This window comes from Lagopus muta, chromosome 1 (assembly GCF_023343835.1).
Source record: "Lagopus muta isolate bLagMut1 chromosome 1, bLagMut1 primary, whole genome shotgun sequence".
In the NCBI taxonomy this organism is placed as follows: domain Eukaryota; kingdom Metazoa; phylum Chordata; class Aves; order Galliformes; family Phasianidae; genus Lagopus; species Lagopus muta.
In genome coordinates, this window is record NC_064433.1 from 180,661,914 (window position 1) to 180,685,599 (window position 23,686).

A 23,686-nucleotide genomic window follows, 5' to 3' on the forward strand; every position below is an offset into this window, starting at 1 on the left:
AATGTAATCTTCCTCAAATTGTTCGTACAGCTTGGATATGGGAGTGCTATCCTGATTGCAAAGAGAAGCACAACAGATGGACCATTTCTTGAGCAGGTCAGTGAGATACCACTGCTTATGTACAAGAACTAAAGGTGACATCTGAGAAAGGATCACAAACAGGTTAGGATCCTGCATTCATTCTGAAGCAGAAAAAAGCTGTCAGAAGCTCTTATATAACAACAGTTATTCATGGGTACTGTCACACTCATAAGTGTGTTGTGCTGTAAGTTGTCTTGCTCTGTAGGCAAACAAAAAGGCAGCCACTTTGTCTCTGTATGACATAGTGGCCAACAAGGTCTGCAGGAACCCACTTGTACAAGAACCATTGCCTTTACAAAACATGCTTATAATTCTTGACTCCAGCCCTGGACCTTGCAAAACACTTCCAATTGCATCTCTTGTCCAGTAAATGGTACAGGAGTGCTATTACCTTAGAGGAGTCAAGTGGGTGTAACATACTTTACCATTGCTGCTGAAGACCTGCTCATGTGAATCATTTCCATCTCCATCCCCACCTGCAGATGCATGGCTGGATTTTTATCTTAACCATGCTGGGACTTCATTTATCCATCTGTACCATGAGCCTCAGAATATCTTCCCATAGGAAGCCAACCTCTATGTGATTAGGTGACTGTAGGCGCTGGAGATGTTCCAACTTGAAATACAACTTGTGCTAAGGTGCATTTACAAATCGACCTACTGACTTTATTTGCCTTAAGTAAAGAGTGTGCAGTTTGAGAGTTAAAGAGCATTCACCACATTCTCTGTGCAGGGCTATTTTGGTCACCACACACAGGGAGTAAATCAAAACATGACACCTTTCCACAAAATATATGTTGAAGCAATATTGTTGGCACAGTTCTTGTTTTCAAATAATGCTGGTTTCAGACACTTCTCACCACTTCTCCCATTCTTCTGTATTCACTTACTCTTGAGGGAAAAAAACCAGCATGCTCATTCCAGTCTCTGTTGTGCCTATGAAAACTGCCATCAGTCCAGCTAACTTTGCCCACACCCACAAGACGCCAGAACTGCAGAAATTTTGCAGTGCTTGTTGAATTCTCACTGTTCAGCAGTTCTGTGAGTGTCAGTGCTTACAAAATGTAGCTTTCCAAGCTTGCTTGTTTGCAGTGGGATCAGCACAATGTCTACAAACCACTTCTGACTGCTTTTATCTGCATTTATGTCTCTCTTCACAGTTTTTAATTTATTTATTTATTTATTTATTTATTTATTTTTAACTCAGGCTCTGGCATCGCTTGAATGTGAGCAATGATTCCATACAGAATCCCAGAATCCCAGAATCATTAAGGTTGGAAAAAAACCTACGACCATCTAGTCTGACCATCAACCCATCACCACCATACCCACTAAACCATGGCCCTCAGTGCCACATCTACACATTTCTTGAACACCCCCAGGGATGATGACTCAACCACGTCCCTGGACAGACTGTTCCAATGCATTACCATTTTTTTCTGAGAAGAAATTTTTCCTAATAGGCACAATAAAATGCCACCACTTCTTGTCCTATCAGTTATATGGAAGAAGAGGCCGAACCCCACCGCACTACAACCTACTTTCAGGCAGTTGTAAAGAGCAATAAGGTCTCCCTTGAGCCTCCCCTTCTCCAGACAATCTCAGTTCCCTCAGCCATTCCCCATAAGATTTGTCCAGGTCCTTCACTGCCCTTCTCTGAACATGCTTCAGGGCCTCAGTGTCGTTCTTGCAGTGAGGGATCCAAAAGTGAACACAGCACTAGAGGTGCAGCCTCACCAGAGCCAAGTACAGACCCCGTGACCAAATACCCCTACACCAATGAACGCAGTGCAGCAAATATCAATACGGAGGTGCTGGAAAGGAACAGGTAAGATGCATGCATAGCTCCTAGTGATAAGCTGGTAGGAATGGCAATGCCTGCAAGGAGTGCAGAATGGCGATTACATCAACAATATGCTGTCCTTGAAGCACTTTTTAAGAAGATGAGGTAATTACTAGTCTTTATGCCACCACTGCTAAACAGTCTCAGCACCGGTAATAGGCAATGTAAAGGAGGATATGCAAACAGTCTAAACAGAGGCTGTCTATCCCTAATTGATTTAGTCATATTTAGCACTGAATGAGGTGGGTGGAGAGGTAAAAATAGCCTAAATAGCAAATTCCTCCCAGGTTTGTTTTCTTTAGCTGTTAACCGTGTAAGATAAAAGGCTAATACTGTTTACATAAAATTGAGCTTTGTCACATTCAGCTACACTGATTTTTGTCTGCTTCCTGTTCTGTCAACAAGGCAACACCAGCGTGCAAGGGCGTGTGTATTAGAAAGCATGCATTGGTGTCTACCAGAAAGCTGCTTGAGGTTTTCCATGTGAGAATAGACTCCACAGAAGAGAAAGGTGGATTCAGATAAAACAGGACCCAGACTTCTGGGCATGGTAAGTGATACAAGCCTGGGCAGCAGATGAGGTTGGAGTGACCCTGGGGAGACAGAAGTCACTGCTCAGCTTTCGAACATAGTAATGCCTATTGCCTATGTCTGTCAAAACACCTGATTCATCCTATTTTCCACCTCAGAAGAAAAACACACGTTTCTGTCATTCTAGATACACAAATTCATTGCCTGCCTGTAGCAGTTTGCCTCTCTTAGAGTAGGTGTTTCACTGATCTATAGCTGTTCTCTCCTCACAAAGTAAATTTAAGTTATTAAAGAAGAGAGATTGTATGAAGCAGCCCCTCTGCATGATCTGCTTAGCTACTAGTAAAAACACTGTTAGATATTCAAAACTGTTTCCTGACACTTAACATTTCTGCTTTTAGGTATGTCTCAAGCTGTAAATTAGTCTGAAAGATTGACAGAAAGCCATTTTAAGGATTCCTGAAGTAAAACTTCTGTTAATGCTTTAGAGTTGTATTTCTTTACAAAAACAAGGAAATGTCATGTCCTATTACATGTCATATCTATAACATCATTTCTTATTACTCAAAGCTGCATTTAAAAACAACTGAAACATTTCTGGTCTATTCCAACAATTAAGAATTGATGCATCTAAGTATTGAAAAGTTGTAGAATTTATTTTGAAAGTAAAAAAAGCTGATTATATATTTTTTATTTTCTGTCAAATAGAAAACAAATAATTACTCTAGCAGAGAGCAGAAATAAGCCAGTGTAAGTTATTGCAAAATAATCAAAAAGTGCCATTTTCTTCTCCTGATTTCTTCCCACAACCTTTGTAAATATCCTGAGACTGTTTATATGAAGATGCAGTTTCAGAGACCTCAGTGGAACAACAGATGCCTAAACCACAGTGCAGGGGAGGAAAGAAATAGTGGCCGTCTAAGCATGTTTACTTTCAGGGACAAGGAAGTTCTAACTTGTCCCTAAGTGGTGACTCATCGGAACAGGGCTATAAATGTGAAGGTAGCTGCTCTCCAACACATCAGACATCACAAATCCAACATAATGCTTTCAGCTGTCTTCTTCTTCTTGCTGGGTCTGTCATTTTGTCTGACGGTCCCTATTCCTCTTGATGATAGCCATGAATTCACAGAGGAAGACCTCCGGTTTGCAGAGGTACAGTATAAATTAATCTGCATGTTTTATAAATAGTTGTGTAGTTAGAAATGCATGGAAACTAGGCTTATGACTTTTTTTTCCTTTCTTAGCGCTACCTCAGAACTCACTATGATCTCCGTCCAAATCCCACTGGTGTTATGAAGAAGAGTGCCAACACAATGGCCTCTAAACTTCGAGAAATGCAAGCTTTTTTTGGTTTAGAGGTGACAGGAAAATTAGATGAAGAAACATACGAGCTCATGCAGAAACCAAGATGTGGTGTTCCAGATGTGGGGGAATATAACTTTTTCCCTCGAAAACTCAAATGGTCAAAAACTAATTTAACATACAGGTAAATGAACGGCATTTTGAGTGTTCCGTCATTCTAGATAACTTGTCACTTAGGTTGCTCAGTATACAAAGTTGATGGGAAAAGAGTGTATTCAAGTTTGACAGAATTTTTATTGCTATTTAAAATTCTTTGAGTCCCTTAGAGAGTTTTAGTAAGGTCCCCTAGACCTGTCTTACAGTCCAAGGGAGGAAATAAAAATTTTCTTCCATTGTGCTTTTTCATGTAGTAGAGCTGGTGAGCTACTGGTGAGCTACTAAGCAAGCTGAAGTGAGCTGGCCTCCATGTAGACACTGAGCACATCCACAGTTCTAAATGAAAGAGGGATAGGAATCACGCATCTCACCTCTGATCCTCACAGAGCTCAATCATTAGATCTCTCTTGTCTCTGGTTTGGCATCTGCTCCCTCTAGACCTGTCCTAGACAAATCTGCCAGAGAGGGAGCTCTCCCACAGCATGATGGCTTCATTTTCCTAAATACCAGTGCCATCGGTATGGTGTTTCAGTTAGCTGCAGCCAGTATAAAATCACTGAATTCTTTCAGAGATATCAGTCCAGTATCTGGTAAAAAATATTACTTTAATGCCGGTGATGCTGGCCCACAAAGCCTCTTTGGATCATGCTTAGCCTCTGCAGAAAACGAGGGTCATTAGACATTTTAAATGGCATTAAAATAGTTTTAAGTTAATGATATGGCTTAATGAATATATGTCTTTTTCTAAATACTCAGGTAAAACCAATTATAGAGATCTGTTGAATCTGAGTAACCACAGTGAAAATGGAAATGGTTATTTTTATTTCTTGGAATATTGTATGCAACTGTTCAGGTCTTTATGTTCAGATAAGAACACAGGGAGGTAACAAGCAAAACTTTTTAATGCAGTGTACAGACAGATGAAAGTGTATTAAATACTTTCTTCAATCTGCATAATTAAACCAGAGACATTATTCTGTTTGATAGAATTGTGAGTTACACTCACGATCTGAGACGCGCTGAAGTAGAGAGAGCCTTCAAAAAAGCATTCAAGGTTTGGTCTGATGTGACACCCCTTAACTTCACCAGAATACGAAGTGGCACTGCTGATATCATGATCTCCTTTGGCACTAAAGGTAAGACAAAGCATGTTCTTCTTACATTATAGTTATATTGTTGCCAATTTGATGAGATATAATTGATTTAATTGGTTTGAGTGCTATTTTATAGAACATGGTGACTTTTACCCCTTTGATGGACCCTCTGGATTACTGGCTCATGCCTTCCCTCCTGGTCCAGACTATGGAGGAGATGCCCATTTTGATGATGATGAAACTTGGTCAAATGATTCTAAAGGTAAGAGAGGTTCCTGAGATTATTTTAAATGGTGATGGACAATTGTAAATGGTTTTGTTTCAGTCTGTTTTTTTCTGTTTACTGTTCTTTAGGTCATATGTTCACTGTCTACTCCTTGGAAAGTGGATTTAATTGCTAATCATAAATGGGAATATAACATATGCAAACCATAAATTTTAAGATATACATATCTTATGTGGAGCAATTTTTAAAAATGCATATTTAATGTGCTCTGTCAGCTTGGCATTTTACTTACAGCTCATGGACAACTAGTCAGGAATGACCTCACTGCATCTTTTGGAAAAAACATATGTAGTGGCTAATTGAGTGAAGTCCAGCTGGCAACCTGTTACAAGTTGTGTCCCCCAGGGGTCTGTATTGGGGCCCATCTTATTTAATATCTTTATTCAGACCTAGATGAAGAGATTGGGTGCACCCTCAGTAAGTTTTCAGTTGACACCAAGTTGGGAAGTAGTGTTGATCTGCCTGAGGGTAGGGAGGCCCTTCAGAGGGATCTAGATAAGCTGGATCACTGGGCTGAGGTGAATGGGATGAGGTTCAAGAAGGCCAAGTATCGGGTCCTGCATTTTGGCCACAATAAGCTCTGCAGTGCTATAGGCTTGGGGATGAGTGGCTGGATGACGGCTGTGAGGAGGAAAGGGACCTGGGGGTGTTGGTTGATGCTCAGCTGAACATGAGCCGACAGTGTGCCCAGGTGGCCAAGAGGGCCAACGGCATCCTGGCCTGCATTAGAAATAGTGTGGCCAGCAGGAGCAGGGAGGTGATCATCCCCCTGTACTCAGCACTGGTGAGGCCACACCTCGAGTACTGTGTTCAGTTTTGGGCCCTCACCACAAAAAAGACATTGAGGCCCTGGAGCGTGTCCAGAGAAGGGCAACGAAACTGCTGAGGGGTCTGGAGCACAAGTCTTATGAGGAGCGGCTGAAGGAGCTGGGATTGTTCAGTCTGGAGAAGAGGAGGCTCAGGGGAGACCTCATTGCACTCTACAACTTCCTGAAGGGAGGCTGTGGTGAAGAGGGGTTTGGCTTTTTCTCCCAGGAACAAACAGGACCCGGGGAAATGGCCACAAGTTGTACCAGAGGAGGTTTAGGTTGGACATGAGGAAAAACTTTTTCTCTCAGAGGGTGGTCAGGCACTGGAATGGCTGCCCAGGGAGGTGGTGGAGTCGCCGTCCCTGGCAGTGTTCAAGAGGGGTCTGGATGAGGAGCTACAGTTTAGCATTTGAGCTAGCAATGGTGATGGGAGGACAGTTGGACTAGATGATCCTGCAGGTCATTTCCAACCTTGCAATTCTATGATTCTATGATATACTTTGCACAGCTGGAAGTCAACTACTCATAACTAATTTGAAAATTCCTCTCCTTGTCTATTCAGCAGAGAGCTTTAATAGAACAAAACATTAATTTTTTGTAGTGCTATTTCACCTTTCTAGAATTATTGCCATACAAAAACAATGCAGACTTTCCACTGGAAGTGAATTCCCAACAAAATTTTTTTTCTTTATTTAAGTATCACTAAGACTTCATCCTAGATCTTTCAGCATCACTAAGAAATTTCAAGGAATCCATCAAGGAATCAAAGCTGCCTACAGAACAGTGTCAAATAAGAGATAGTTGAAGACCAGCTATGAGGCAGTTGATTAAGCCCTTCTTAAAACAAACGTTCTAGTAGATGGAAAAAGTCAAGAAATTATATATAATTCTTCCATTTCTCTCTCCTTCGTTACCTCACATTAAATCACAGTGTTAAGGCTGAGTAGTCCAGTGCACCTTGGCTGTATGGGGAGGTATACATTTACTTCTGTTGTCATTTGTTATAGGATATAACTTGTTTCTTGTTGCTGCTCATGAATTTGGCCATTCGCTGGGACTTGAACACTCCAGAGACCCTGGAGCACTGATGTTCCCAATTTACACTTATACTGGAAAATCTGGTTTTGTGCTTCCTGATGATGATGTGCAAGGGATCCAAGAGCTCTATGGTAAGTCTGTATAATGTAAAATATGTATTGCCTGTGTCATTATAACCTGTTACAGATATGCTGCACAGTTACTAAAGGCCTTCAGATGTTCAGTAGCAACACTCATGATTGATTAAGTCCTAATCACTGAACTCATGGCAATCCGACTAAAGGACAAAAGATGCTTAGATTTAGTAGTTCGAGGGGATAAAAAAGAAAGTAATACTGCAGAGGACTGTTGGTAGCTGTGCTGTTTCTTTGATGAGGTGGAAAAAGAGAGCACGCAGATTCCTTTTATTTTTTTGCCTGAGAATGTAAAATAGGCAGATATAGAAGGGAGAACAAAAATATTCAGGTTTCAGTCATGGAAAGAATAAAACTTTTAGAGGATCTTCAGAATTAGGATAAAGGAAATTAGTCCATTTAGTATCTTTGCAGCTGAACTACAAAGTCTATAATGCATTTGGCTAAAGGAGAGAAAGAGGAAACAGACTTTCTCTGGTACAAATCATTTGCCATTCTGCTTTTATTCATGGTGGTTTTTGGGGACATTTCCATATCCTATGCAATATTATGAGCCATAGAACAGGAAAGCTGACAAACTGTTATCATATTATATCGTTCCAGGTCCTGGAGACAGAGATCCCAACCCAAAACATCCCAAAACACCAGAGCAATGTGCTGCAGATTTATCAATTGATGCCATAACAAAACTTCGTGGAGAAATGCTGGTCTTCAAGGACAGGTAAAGAGTCTGTTGTGTAATGGACAGTGGCTACTTGATAAAATTTGAGAGCCATTGGAGTTTTTCACTGAAGATCTATGTAAATATAAAAATTCCCAAATCAGCATTGATGTTTTTAAGAAGTTATATCACATGTGTTTTTAGGCAGGACTTGCAGTGCAATTACATCCCAGACTGCCCAACAATGTGAAATGCAGCTGATATGGCTGAAGGCTGCACTATTTCTTCATATTTTTCATTTCACAGGGCTTTTGTCAATGCACATAAATCTACTCGCATTTATTTTGATGAAGTTATACTAGATTCAGAAACCTTACATTGAGTGCAATTGTTTCTCTTATTCTGAATGAAAAAAAACAACCAACCAGACATACAAAAAAAAAAAAAAAACAAAGAGCACCCCAACTTCTCTGTTATTCTTTTTTTCTGAACTAGGTTTTTCTGGAGACTGCACCCTCAGATGGTTGAAGCAGAACTTGTTTTAATTAAATCCTTTTGGCCAGAGCTTCCAAACAAAATAGATGCAGCTTATGAAAACCCCATTAAAGATCTTGTCTTCATGTTTAAAGGTGAGTTTTTTGTTTTGTTGTTGGCAGGAAAATCTACATATTCACTCAAGTTCAATGAGAGACAGAGAGGTAATGAATGGATGTACATAACATTCTATCTTCCTTACACAAAATACAATGAATGCAGGCTCCACCCCATGTAAACCTACATAACTTTCATTAACTTAGGAGCTGTACAATCAAGCTCCTATGCCTAGGATTACTTTTAGCATGAATAGTTTAATACCCATGGAGTATGTGGCCTAAGAATCTGTTTGATATATGAAAACAAGGATCGTACCGTCTTCATTTTATCATTCTCTCAAAGCTCAGCCTTTAGAAAAGAATAATACATGCTTTATTCCTATTTTCAGGAAAGAAGGTTTGGGCTCTGAATGGCTATGACATAGTTGAAGGCTTTCCTAAAAAGATATATGAAATGGGATTCCCAAAAGAAATGAAAAGGATAGATGCAGTGGTCCATATTGATGACACTGGCAAGACTCTCTTTTTTACAGGGAATAAGTACTGGAGGTAAGCTGCAAACAGACTGGTGCTTCTTTTCAATGCCCTTTTCATAACGTGTGCAGAAGTGTCAAAAGATCAGCAAATATTTCGCGTTATGCTTCAGATGTTGTCAGTCTATGGTTTTCACAGGTGTGACATTTGTCTAGAATATATCATGAAAGTGCATGCAGGATTTTTATAAATATGAGCACAGCTTGTAAAAACTGAAAGAGTGAAAGAAAGGAAAGAACAAATTGCCCTATCCATGAGAGTCTATAACATGGATGAATCTTCTAGATAAAGTTTTATCTTGCTCCCTAAAGTTGTTCATATGGCTCCTGTGGGAGCAGGACATCTAGCTTACTTGACAATGGCTGTTTTTCTTGGCCAGGAGGGGGGCTTGCAGCCAGGTCTCTCACATATTTGGAAAATATATTACCATCCCTTCCAATAATCTCCATGTCAAGCAGCCTGAGGGCAGAATCACACTGCTGATAAGCTGATGTACAATCATTTCCCTATAATGGGTAGTTTAGGTAGTTTATGCACTTCTGAAAATGTGACTTTACTGGTTTTGTGATTATTGAGAGTGTGTTCTGGTGTAATGGTGCTCTACTTATTGCCTTGAGTTTTATTATTGCACTGATCATAAGAGATCTAATGGCTGCTGGCTTCTCTTGGTGTGGGTAACTTCAAAGCATGCAAGGGAACAGACCAGGCTAAGTTCTCTGAATTTTTATTTTCTTTTATGCTTAATGTAGTTACGATGAAGAGACAGAGGTTATGGACACGGGCTACCCCAAGTTCATAGAAGATGAATTTGCAGGAATTGGTGATAGAGTGGATGCAGTCTACCAAAGAAATGGTAGGTAACCTGACAATGAAGCTTTATTACTATTAGTTGTGGCTGAAGCTTGACATTAATGTTCTGTAGGATATTCTGTCATTTGTAATTCTGACTTTTTTGACATCAATACTTCTGTTCTTGCCTAGATCAGGTTTCTGATCTCAATTATTCTTTGACAATTATATTATTATAAAATATGGAGATGTATATCTTCAGAGTCAAAGTAGATAGTAACAGTAGTAGTAATAATAGTAATAGTAATAGAAATAGATTTTTCAATTTAAATTCATTTCAACTTTCTTTTTCCTCAGGTTACCTGTACTTCTTCAATGGACCACTGCAGTTTGAATACAGCATCTGGAGTAAAAGAATTGTCCGCATCCTGCATACTAACTCCTTATTTTGGTGCTAAGTACAGATGAGTGCCATGCTACAAGCTGCAGAGCAGCTTTTAGTACGCGGAAATAATAATTCAGGCATACAAGTTTATTAGAAGAAAGCAGAGTTCTGTGAAAAAGCACTGGCTACCTAGAACCAAACGTATACTCATATACTGTATATATGGAACTATACAGCTCTATGTCAGTCTGGAACTGCATTAAATTAATAGGAAAACAGGAAAGAAATGATACTCATTTTAAGGGGCATTACACCATTTAAAGTTTGTCTAGCATTAAAGTGAGGAGATGGATACATTCTTCATGATCGTAAGCATGACTAAGTCCCAGCAATCTAGCAACTTCTTAGAACTTTGTAGTATTTCTGAAGAAATAGAGCTAATACTCCCTGGAATGTTTTATTTTAAAATTAATCCTTGTGCTCTTCGCAAAATTATTTCACAGAATCACAGAATCACAGAATCACCCAGGTTGGAAGGGACCCCAAGTATCATGTAGTTCCAACCCCCCTGCCTAGCAGGGCCACCAAACATACACATTTAGATCAGGTTACCCAGGACCCCGTCCAACCTGGCCTTGAACACGTCCAAGGACGGGGCATCCACAACCTCCCTGGGCAGCCCGTTCCAGGGCCTAACCACTCTCCTAGTAAAGAAAGAAAGAATTTCTAAAGTACTGGGGATCCAGATCTGTAAGAAATAAGTCAGGACAGCATGGTGTTTCCCTGAGCAAGATAACACCAGGCTGCAACACTGAAGTTAGGGAACCCAAAGTTATTTAAATGTATCCCCATCTAAATGGGAATGTCTCCCTAGAAAGGGATGTCCATGTTATATGTGAAAGAAACTGAATGCATAGAGGCAGCAAGGCAGCATCTCAAAGCAGACAGAAAAGCAGGAAAAAGGAACAGTATTCCCTGCAGAAATCATCAGTTTGTACGACACTGGGGGAAGACAGAAAGCAATACGAAGGGAATCACACAGGTTGAAGCCTTTCATCTGGTAACACAGCCCGTGTTTCCAGCTGCTGTGAAGTGATTCAAGTGACATTCAAAGAGGTTATGCCTATCTGTGCTGGCAGAGAACTCAAACGTTCAAATCAAAATATTCAAAATAAAACCTTTTCATGTTTGTCACCTTTTCAGTATTTATAGCAATTGTTTTGGTACCATAGAAATTCTGGGGGCTTCTTTTGTGATTTTTGTTGTTGTTTGTTTGTTTTGTTTTGTTTTCAATCACTGAAAATGAAATGGGACTGTGATTATTTCTCAGTTTAAGAAAGTAGTTTTAAATAAACTGGAGGAATAAAGTGACACTGTGGAATTGTTTCAGTTAAGATACCCTTCACTGCATGTCATAAAAGCAAGATAGAGCTATGGACTGAAAAACTGAGAAAGCTATACTGTGCATTTTATTCGTCAATTTTTTCACCTCAAAATTCTAGTACATTCTTATCTTGAGGAGTTTTTACTAAAGTTTTGGGTTTTGTTTTTTTGTTTTAACATAATTGATTTTATAGAAAAGACAGGAAGAGGGAAAATACAAAATAATCACCAACCCCAAGCCAACCTCATGAAGTTCAACAAGGCCAAATGCTGGGTAAGGGCAATCCCCAGCACAGGTACAGGTTGGGAAGAGAATGGCATGAGAGCAGCTCTGAGGAGAAGGATTTGGGAGTGTCAGTTGATGAAAGACTCAACATGTGCCAGCAATGTGTGCTTGCAGCCCAGAAGGCCAACTGTATCCTGGGTTGCACCAAGAAAAACATGACCAGCAGGGCGAGGGAGGTGATTCTGCCCCTCTGCTCTGCTCTCGTGTGACCCCACCTGGAGTACTGTGTCCAGTTCTGGAGACCCCAACACAAGAAGGACATGGGGCTGTGGGAGTATGTCCAGAGGAGGGCCACGAAGATGATCAGAGGACTGGAGCACCTCCCATATGAGGATAGGCTGAGATTTGGGGCCCTTCAGCCTGGAGAAGGGAAGGCTCCTGGGGGAAGGCCTTATAGCGGCCTTCCAGTACCTGAAGGGGGCCTATAGGAAAGCTGGGGAGGGACTTTTTGTAAGGTCAGACAGTGGCAGGACGGGAGGAAATGGCTTTAAGTTGCAAGAGGCTAAATTTAGACTAGATACTAGGAAGAAATTCTTTACTGTTAGAGTGGTGAGACACTGGAACAGGTTGCCCAGAATGGTTACGGATATCCTGGAAGCATAAAGCCAGGCTGGATGGAGCTTTGAGCAAACTGGTCTAGAGGGAGGTGTCTGTGTACAGCATGGGGGTTGGATCTTAAAGGTCCCATCAACCCAAACCATTCTGTGATTCTATGATAAATTTCCAGAATAAGAATGAAGTTGTAATTAGCTCTTATTGTTACAGTAAGTATCATAAATGATTAAAAAATACTATGAAATTCAATTCCACACTAATTTGAATATTAATAACTAATTTAAACTAACAATCTTGTTGTATTTTTTGTCTTTAAAACCTGCCCCCACCTCAGTATGTCAGCCTCCCAAGCAAAGCCCATTGAACCTGCACAAATGGCCAGGTTTACACAGGAACAGGCTAGGTGAGTTTGATTCTGTAATTCACATGATGCGGATGGTCAGATGATGTTGCCTATCATCTATTGTGGCCTATTCTGAATGTAAAATGGTAAAGTGAATGTCAGACCTTAAAATGCTTAAAAGACATGCAAGGGAAAACTACAAATAGGAAAACTTATAAAATCGGAATCCTGTTCCACAATATTATATTGATAAAACTGCTAGAAAAATGTCAGTATGATTCTCTATATCTAATAAACAGAAAACCATTCATTTCTATATCAGTGTAATTGTTGATAGACACTTGCCTGAGTAGTGCTTGACACTGGAATGCAGTTACGTTTAATCTCTCTTCAGGGATGTAAGGGCCTGGACATTTCACGTTAGTTTTCATTATTTTTAGTACAAAGATCAGCAAAATATTTTCTATAGTCAAAATAGTAAAGAAGCTTCCATGAGCACCAATTAATTCACGTTTCTGAACATTTGGCAGAGGAACAGGTACTGCATGGGAAGCTGGGCCTTTTAGAGTCTTCAGCATGATCATACCCAGCTGCTCCCCAGCCCAAACATTCAGATTCCTGTTTACTGCTTGGCTGCCTGGAAGCAGCCTTCGGCACAGGTCCAACACGGCTCCAGCTCATGTGTCTGTGTCCCTGGTGAGAGACACGCGGCTCTGCGGTCAGCTCTACCCCAGCTGAGAGAAATACCAGCTTGTCAGTTCCTGGCATTCCAGGTCCTGGAAGGGACCACAAGAATCTGCTGCATGCTCCTCAGTACCGGTTTCTGTGCTGACTGCACGATGCCAAAGAAGCAGGACTTACACAATGTCTCTTAGAAGAGACAAAATAAGAAAAGAACTCTAAACTTTCCAAAGTGAGAAACAAGGCAGCTGTCCACAAAACTGAATGATACACTGGAAAGGTAACAAACACTGTAAGAGGTTCTGTAATTACATAAGATTTGCTACTAGCTGGGAAACTGACAAAGAAAATCAATGTTAGTGTTCAGTTTTTATTTTGCTATAGTCTCCAGAAACCTTCTGCAAGAACACTAGATGGCAGTGACAGATTTGCTCCCTGCAGGACCAGTGCAGAAACCCTCAGCCACAGGGGGCAGGACAAAAATAATAGGATGGGTGAGGAAGCTACAGCTACTTATGGCAAAGTCTTACAGTTAGTGAAAATATATCAAACAAACAGCACCAATAAATAGAATAAAATGATTATATTTTGTTGAAAAGGACCACAATTTATCATCTAGTTTCAATCTCCCTGCTATGTGCAGGGTCGCCAATCACCAGACCAGGCTGCCCAGAGCCACATCCAGCCTGGCCTTGAATGCCTCCTGGGATGGGGCATCCACAGCCTCCTTGGGCAATCTGTTCCAGTGCGTCACCACCCTCTGTGTGAAAAACTTCCTCCTACTATCTAACCTAAACCTCCCCGTCAGTTTAAGACCATTTCCCCTTGTCCTATCACTACCCACCCTTGTAAAAAGCCATTCCCCCTCTTGTTTATACTCTCCCTTCAAGTACTGGAAGGCCACACTGAGGTCTGCCCCGAGCCTTCTCTTTTCCATGCTAAACAAGCCCGGTTCCCTCAACCTTTCCTCATAGGAGAGGTGCTCCAGCCCTCTGATCATCTTGGTGGCCCTCCTCTGGACACGCTCCAAGAGCTCCACGTCCTTCTTGTACTGGGGGCCCCAGGCCTGGACACAGTTCTGCAGATGGGGCCTCACAAGAGCCGAGTAGAGGGGGACAATCACCTCCCTCTCCCTGCTGGCCACCCCTTTTTTAATGCAGCCCAGAACACAGCCCTTCAGGGCTGCAAGCACGCATTGCTGTCTCATGTCCAGCTTGTCGTCCATGAGTATCCCCAAGTCCTTCTCTGCAGGGCTGCTCTCAAGGAGATCTTCCCCAGTTTGTATAAATACCTGGCATTGCCCCAGCCCAGGTGCAACACCTTGCACTTGGAAGGCCAAGTTTCTTGTTGAACCTCATTAGGTTTTCATGGGCCCACTTCTCCAGCCTGTCCAGGTCCCTCTGGATAGCTTCCCTTCCTTTCAGTGCATCGACTGCACCGCTCAGCTTGGTGTCATCCACAAACTTGCTGAGGGTGCACTCCATGCCATCATCTATGTCACTGATGAAGATGTTGAAGAGCACCAGTCCCTAGACCAACCCCTGAAGGACACCGCTTGTGACCGGCCTCCACCCTGACACAGAACCATTAATCACAACCCTTTGGCTGCATCCAGACAGCCAATTCCTAATCCATCAAACAGTCCATCCTCCAAATTCATGACTCTCCAATTTAGAGAGAATGATGTGGTGAGGGACCATGTCAAAGGCTTTGCAGAAGTCCAGGTAGATCAAATCCATCTCATCAACAAACTCCAGGAATCTCCTGTACTGTCTACCACCCACCATGCTGCTATCCCAGCAGATAACCCAGCAGGTGGTTGAAATCCCCCATCAGGACAAGAGCACGACACCTCCTGAAGCTGAAGCAAGAAGGTCTCATCAACAGGCTCCCCCTGATCAGGTGGCCTGTAGCAGACCCCAACCACCAGATGCCCTTTACTGGACTGATCCTTGATTTTAACCCACAAGCTCTCGATTTGATAGAATCACTGAAATCACAGAAACACCAAGGTTGGGAAAGACCTACAAGATCACCCAGTTCAACCATCCACATATCATCAATAGTTCTCACTACACCATGTCCTTCAACACAAAATCCAAACATTCCTTAAACATCTCCAGGGTCGGTGACTCCACCACCTCCCTGGGCAGCCCATTCCACTGCCTGACCACTCTTTCAGAGAAGCAGTATTTGCTAACATCCAGCCTGAATCTCCCCTGGCGCAGCTTGAAGCCATTCCTTCTACTCCTATCACCAGTTACACAAGAGAAGAGGCCGACCCCCAGCTCACTACAACCTCCCTTCAGGTAGTTATAGAGAGCAGTGAGGTCTCCCCTGAGCCTCCTCTTCTCCAGGCTGAACATTCCCAGCTCCTTCAGGCACTCCTCATAAGCCCTGTGTTCCAGACCCCTCACCAGCTTTGTTGCCCTCCTTTGAACCTGCTCCAGGGCCTCAATGTCTTTCTTGCAGTGAGGGGCCCAAAACTGGGCACAGTACTTGAAGTGCAGTCTCACCAGAGCCATTTCTCAGCCTAATTTAAAAAAAGGTCTGGACCTCAATCTTCAGTCTTCTAGATGAAAGAGCTGCATGATCACTTATGATGTGGTGAGTTTATTTACATTTTTTTTGCTGAAGGTGTTTGCTCTTCAAATACAATACAGCACTCTTTGGAAAAAATGGCTGCTACTGATCAGAAAGCTCATGGAATGTAAGATCAAGCCATGATGTCAGTCATGATTCTTTTCTTTATACAAGATGGTCTGACTACACACACTGTAAGTCCACACAAATTTTGGGGTTTGATGAGATGAATCTACTGCTTGTAGGGGAAAACAGCATTTCAAGAGATGATCCCAGCAGTTCTCCCTGACAGCGGTTCAAAGCTCACAGAGACTGCATTCTGCACTGGCAACTTCCCCTTTCCCACACGACACCATTGTTCTGTGGCTGGAACATCCTTTTTGCTCACAGCTCTTCAACTGCATACTACAGTATGCATTTCCAGCCAGCATTGTTCAGGAATGCCTCTGGCACTCACAATAGGTACCTCTGTAATGTCATGTGCCCTTATCTCCTGTGTACTGTGCTGTCTGCCCCGCTCTGTCTTTCTCAGAGAAACTGAAAGAGGGAGCATTATCGTCTAAGAAATATCTTTCTAGCAGTAGAGAAATAGATACTGCCTTCTCACTTTCATAATAAACATGTTACTGCCATAGTAGCAACGCATGATGCAGTTCTGTGTGCATGTGAGTGAACCACTCAGGTTGTATCTTTACCTCTGTATGAACTGCTCTGAGAGCCTGCTGCCAAGTGGTAGGATCTGCTTCATGGAGTAGCATCCTGAGAATTATCTCATTTATACTGTGTAGTCTGCAATGGACATCACATGGTCTTGTTCTGCTCTTAAAGAAGAAAACTTCCTTTTCTAACCAAAGCTTACATCATCTGAATATAGTTTTCACAGGAAAATAAAATGACTGTAATGACCTGCAGTCCTCTGAGGAACCTGGGGAACCTTCAGGAACCACTTGGATCAGAAGGGTTTGGAGTTCACAGCATCCTTTCTATGTATTTACTCAAAAAAAGAAACTTTTCAGACATGTGCTAGGCTGTCACCAAAGCCATGTCCCCCACAGTGCCCCATTTTGAGAGGATAAATAGTCCAAGGGCTATTAATGTCTGCCATGCAGGAACAGCATGCAGCTACAGTTAGGTAATACTAGAAACAGTGAGTAGTATGAAGCACCCCCCATTTCTGGGTGTGCTTTTGCCTGTGTAGCTCATTGGTGCCCCCCAGGTGATTCACGCCGACATCCCTGAGTCTCAGGCAGGAGGACACTGCTGGCTGCAGCTATGGCTAGTGGATTCAGTGGAGTCAGTGGAGTCGGTGGAGGAATCAAGGTAACGTAGGTGGATTCAGCAGACAACCATCATGCAGACCCCAGCAGGCAAGGCTGGGGGTCTGCATCACCCAATGATGTGACTCAGCAAGATGGTGAGGATGTGGTCAAGCAACTGGAAAAACCAACCCATTTCCTTGGTAAAATGCGTGCTCCCCTTCCATGCTTTGATCTATTAGTCTACTATGCATATACATTAAATGCACAATTTCAGGGTTTTCCTAAGCAGATGAAGAGATAAAGTCCCTTCTAGCAGGGACTTGAAAGTGCAGGAAGTGCTCTTCCTTACACAGATGACTGGGGCTTATTCTTCATACTAAGAGCAATGGTATGCTAACATTACTGGTACAGTTTACATTTGAAATGAAAATGATTGAAAGTGTGCTGTTTGCATTATGACTACTGATCCACGGGACTTAGTTCCAGAAGGCTTCTCTTCTTCTCCTTTCATTCTAGCCAAAGAATAATCTTTCTTCACACGTTTACCACTGGCTGTGGCTGAGTATTCTTGAGCTCAGCTATTTTGGCCTGGGCCTACAGAGTACTTCAGTAAAAGAAGGTATGCAGGCCTTTGGGCAAGGGTCACAGAAGTATCACAGAAGAACTGAAGCACACTGTGAAGCTTGGGCCACAGAGTTCTGAAGAGGAGATGTCACCACTCACTGAGGCCTAGTCTGAGAGATTTGAAATCAAATCTCTAACCTTACACAGGCCTCCATGTTCTGGCACATGTGCTGGCCATAGTAAGCTGGTAAATCAGAAGTCTTACCTCTGGTCCAAACCATCTGTTCTGCTATAGTACATGTGTGGATAACAGCAAGTGAATCATACAGAGCTGCAAGAGGGGGTCAAAAGACCTCAATGGTGAAGAGAAGTTGGAGTAAGACAAATGACAGAAAAAATTTGTCATGGAAAGCTGCAAATGCCCATGAAATAAGATATCTGAGGGTACAGTAAGCAGACTGCAGTACAGGTACCCCCAAACAATCAGCACATGTCTGCAGTGCTGTGGAGTGCAGCTTCAAACAAGGAATCACCCAGTGATGTGACTCAGCAAGATGGTGAGGATGTGGTCAAGCAACTGGAAAAACCAACCCATTTCCTTGGTAAAATGCGTGCTCCCCTTCCATGCTTTGATCTATTAGTCTGCTACATATGATCCTACAAAGTTGTAAAGAAAATCTGTACTTTTATGATTCTGACAAAGCTTAGAAGCAAGGTGGTAGATTAGTTTGTGCCCCCACATAGTCCATACCAGCAGAAACTTAGCTGATGACAAGGCAGGGCACAAATACCTTTACGCTCTAACTGTGCAACTGGATGCTTCAAGGAGCTGAGCTGGATGATCAGTTTCAGTCCCTCAGATGTTTTAGCGCTCAAAGATTTAACCCAAGTAATCCAGAACATCCATGACAGTGCAAGAAAATGAGTGTGGATTTCAGAACTATAAGATGATGCTTTTACGGTAGGGCACTTTTCCTACTTCACTAAAATTTTCAGTTTTCAAATTCCAATCATGAGTCCAGCTGCAGTTTCTTGGAATCATCTTTAGAACCTTTCTCATGGAATATTAGCTTGTGCCACGCTAATTATTTTGCAGGAAATTTTATTGACAATATGCTTTGAGAATATTTCTCAGCTTCAGTGTGGAGATTCTGTTCCAAAATAAAAGAAAAGCTTAAATATGTTCATCAATCCAAAAATTATTATGTTTATGTGGATGGATTTCCAAATGAGGAGAAGCAAAATGAAATGAAGCTGCCATTTGCAGCCCCAAAGTATCCTGTTTACAACTTGGTTGGAAATCTTGGTGCAAATTCACTTCAACCAGTAGTAAAAGATGGGATCCCAGCATTTTTTAAAAAAATCATATGCAATCAGCTCTATCTATGGTGATGCAAAATGGTGAAACAACAGGGTAGTAATACAAAAGGAAGAGGTATAACAGTAGAATCATGGTATGTTAGGAAATGCAAAGGAAGTGATAACATCACTTTATTTACAATTACTTAACTTCTACAACTACTATGAGTACCTAGAGTGTGAGTACAGAATTAATAAGGAGAGTTGCTTGGATTTGAATCAGAATTAATGGAATCATAAAGATTTGAATCAAAATGCGTAGAATAATAGAATGTCTTGAGTTGGAAGGGAATTCAAAGATCATCTAGTTCCTACTCTCAGTTCAATTAATCAAGTTCAATTCAATCAACATAACAGAAGACTCAGTACTGACTTCACTTGGCTTTGGTTCAGGAAGCAATTGCCCAGATAACAGCTGCTGCGCAGGCACTACGTGGAAGATTTATTCCTTCTGCACAAACAGTGACTTGAAAGAAAATGCAAACATCCGTGCATGGTGTTGGATGAACACCTGACCTTGGTGCCATGCAAGCGTTTCTGCCAGTTGAAAGCCAAAGCCCTGTGGCAGCTTTCTTCTGGGTGCCAAGCAGGAAGCACACAGCTCAGGCCTTCACATTCGGGAATTTTCCCAAATTATGTTCATGGGACTTAGAGTATGAGTTACACGCTCTGAAACTGAGTCACTTGATGCGCAAAGTAAATATCGGATGTGGGCTCACTGCCCCTGTGTGGGGCTGCACAAGCATCAGCTCCGGAGGGTGAACACTTACTTGTAGGAAGTTCAGGCTCACACACGCAGTACTGTGCATGCAGCCTTACGTAAACATTGGAAATGTTATTTTTTATGGATCCTCTTGCTCTGCTCATAGCTCTCTGCATTGGATTTTTCATGGCACTCCAAGGAACGACTTGTGTAATATTGCTGTATGCTTAACGTGTGAAGTTTCTCTTAGATGTAATGATTACAGTTGCAGAACATCAGAATGGCTCAGCTGACCAAATCAGACATCCTTTTGGACTGCCCTATTTCTGTCTATCCCTAATGGTAATGAGGAGTAAACAAAATACCATCATGGACTATTTCAGGAGCTGTTACTCAGAGCAAAGATCTCTTCTTTGTTCCTGTTTAGTGATTTTTACATTGCTTTTCTTTAGTTCTGTCTTGCATAGATACAGATGTTCTTAATATCTGCATTCTCACTAAAATCTCAGATTTAAAATAGTACAGTAAACCTCAGGGATTTTTTTGCACTCCATAAGAAAGAGTACTTCCCTATTACCTAATTGTAAACTATTGTCCTACATCACTGAACATGTCATTGTTCTTATGTTAAGGAAAAATAAGTAAGACAACCTACTTTCTGTAAGATGCTTCTCTAGTGTCCTTAGCAGATATCTTATTTCAGTTGTTAAACCGGTGTGACCATTTTCTGCCCTTTGATGTGAACAGTGTTGTTTAATCCCCCTGGCAATTTTGGCAGACTTTTATTTTTGGTTACTGCTTTGTAATTTCATATGACCAGAACTAGGCACAATGCTCTGGTCAAAGTGAATCAATCTCTTTCTCAAGTATCTTACTTTAAACTTCCTTGTTCTTTACCTAGTTCTTTATAGACAGGTACATTTTAAGATATTTACTTCAACTGCTGTTATCAGAACTACCATTCTCTTATCAGAATTACCATTAAGTGAAGACAAGCTCAAGAATCCAAAGAAAATAATGAACAAAAAAGGAAACTTGAAGGGCATCATCAGTGATTAGCTATCTACAATTTACCATTTACTCTGTGCTTATTAAAGATAAGAGGATTTGTGTAAGCTACTCAAAAAGATCACAAACAAACAGAATAAACTGCAAACACACTATGAGCCAACAGTTGCTGCGAATAATGAATCACAAAAAAACCCAGCCACCCTGTTATAACGGAACCACTCAGGACCATGGTAATGGATACATATTAGCTTAGACAGCACCAGGAACTTGCATGAAACCACAGTTTGTTTTACTTCCTCTGATGTAAGACAAACTGTGGATAAACTCCTGTCAGGGTGCTTAGAGATCAGATTATTGTGCCAATCTTATGATGCCATGTTTTAGGGAGTAGGTTCAAAAAAAACAGCAAAATGAAAGAAATTCAGCCTGCAAAAACTCTTTTCTGAAGTCAGAGATCTAGTTTATGAAAGGAGACAAGTCTAATGAATGTGTGAAGTGCGAACTTTGGGGTGCAGACCTAGAACAGAGATATCAGGAAAAGGAGAAAGTTGTCATTACCAGTAAATTCTGCCAATGCTGGCAGTCCTTAAAAGGCAATATGCATAAAGGCAAAACTTCCAGGTGCAAGAACTGTCAAGCCAACTTTGATAAATATGTGAAACCCACACATTGGATCACATATGGAAATACACAGGGAGATTAAATCATGCATCATTGCAGACCAGGCTACAGATTTGTGGAGGTGTAGTTACACCCTCTTTCCCCTGACATTATCACAGCTGCAGCTGTGGAGGTGGCACAGATGTGTTTAGGCTCAGACCAGGTAAGACTAGGTTTTGGTGAGATGATATAACCAAAACAACTCTTGTATTTCCAATAATGTAACTTGTTACTGAAAATAGTGCACATGTAAACTGTCTATTTTTAAAAATGTTGCAATGACATAATTAGCCTCACTTCCTCTTTGTTTGATGACTAAACTACAACATGCTGCATACCTACCTAGTCAGGACAGAAACTGTATAGTTATATGATATGAGACTTACTGTACCACTAATTACTCACATTGAGAATGATCCAGGGGATTCACACTTCTTCTGAAATACTGGGAAAGAAACAGAGGCAAGATGTAGGAGGTCAAACAGCTTAAGGTGAAATGCTTTGTTTTGGTACAAGCACTGTTTGTGGATCAGATGAGAGTAGTCTTCATAACTCCTTTTTGGGATGAGGATCAACTCCTCCTCCAAAGAGCTTATGTGTCAGGTAAGTACAATGCACACGAGTGGGAAGGTGTATCCATGGCCATGTGTGAGCAGAGTCCTGCTCTGAGGGTACCAGAGCCCACCATGGTTTGTTTGTTTTCCCCACAATGAAGTGATGATTTTCCAGCTGGAGCAGCCATTAAACAGCATTAAAAAGAAGAGAGAAGGACAGCTGCAGAGAGGACCTGGAAAGAAGCAAAGAAAATGGGAGAGATGAGGAGGGGAAGTGTAAAGGGTATGTGGAATGATTGTTGCAGACGAACTCTGGCCTGTGAGGCAGGTCAGTGCTGTAACTCAGTGGGGACACACTGGTTCTTTGCCACCTGGTTTCATTCTGTGGAATCCAGAGCATAGGGTTGATCGCTTTTTCTTGACCTGCTTCCCATCGGGAACTGAAATGATGCCAGGGAGGAGCACACTGAGGCCCATGAGCTGGGATGGACTCCCAGATCCCATTGTCCACATCCAGAGAGGGCACTTCAATGCCCTGAATTTCTTTCAGAAGACATTGAATGAAACACAGAATCATAGAATCATTTGAGTTGGAAGGGACCTTTAAAGGTCATCTAATCCAACTTGCCTGCAATGATCAGGGACACCTACAGCTCAGTCACATTGCTCAGAGCCCCATTCAGTCTGACCTTGAGTGTCCCCAAGGATAGGACGTCCATCACATCTCTGGATAACCTGTGCCAATGCTTCATCACCCTTATCATAAAAAACTTTGTCTGATATCAAAATCTCTCATTTTAGTTTGAAACCATTTCCCCTTCTTCTGTTGCAGCAGATTCTGAAGAGTCTGTCCACTTCTTTCTTGTAGCTCCTTTTAGGTACTGAAAGTCTGCTACCAGTCTCCCCAGAGCATTCATGTAAGAGGAGTGCTCCAACCCTTGGATCATTTTTGTGGCCCTCCTCTGAATGCACTCCAACAGGTCCATGTCTCTCCTGTACTGAGGACTCCACATGTGGACACAGTACTCCAGGTAAAGTCTCACCAGCACAGAGCAGAGGGGCAGGATCACCTCCTATGACCTGCTGATCACAATGGCGTGGCTCAACATTTTATCTATATTATATTTAAACATTGTCAGTTCTTGATGGAAGAGCTCTTTTAGAGATTGGTCTGTACCGGGTCTTTAGTTAAGAAAACAATAGACATACCCAGCATTGGGCAGACATAAGGCTTGCAAGCCTGCCTGTTTATTCACTCAGGATTGTTTTGGAGTCAGGCTGAACTCTTCCTGTTTGAAGAGTCAGAGGAAGAAGGATGGTTTGTTTTTATGTAAACAGTAAATATTTTCCACGAGTTGTTTTACCAAATCCTGCATTCCCTGCTTTATTGAAGGCAGAGATTTACTGGGACTTTGTGTTAAGTTTGAAATGACATCTTTTAAAAAAAAAAGCCAATTTTTTTTGCTACTCAGTAATGTCAAGGGATCCCTCAAGTACGGTCAAATA

The 23,686-nt window shown here is 41.7% G+C and overlaps 1 protein-coding gene across 4 annotated transcripts; it reads left to right on the top strand.

The window, feature by feature from the left end:
• The first annotated feature begins 8 nt into the window (after window positions 1-8).
• LOC125695520 (collagenase 3-like) lies at window positions 9-10,732 on the top strand. 4 transcript variants are annotated; one of them, XM_048950100.1, is made up of 13 exons: window positions 9-96; window positions 1,289-1,909; window positions 2,330-2,474; window positions 3,284-3,610; window positions 3,703-3,944; window positions 4,904-5,052; window positions 5,147-5,272; window positions 7,113-7,274; window positions 7,881-7,998; window positions 8,434-8,567; window positions 8,921-9,080; window positions 9,815-9,918; window positions 10,212-10,732. In XM_048950100.1, exons 4-13 carry the CDS (start codon window positions 3,500-3,502, stop codon window positions 10,310-10,312), a joined length of 1,407 nt encoding a protein of 468 aa, XP_048806057.1. In that variant the 5' UTR covers window positions 9-96; window positions 1,289-1,909; window positions 2,330-2,474; window positions 3,284-3,499; the 3' UTR covers window positions 10,313-10,732. The 4 variants fall into 4 exon arrangements, with proteins under 4 accessions (XP_048806057.1, XP_048806066.1, XP_048806047.1 ...); XM_048950109.1 differs by having other exon boundaries at window positions 1,289-1,354; XM_048950090.1 differs by having other exon boundaries at window positions 1,289-2,474.
• The last annotated feature ends 12,954 nt before the right edge of the window (window positions 10,733-23,686 follow it).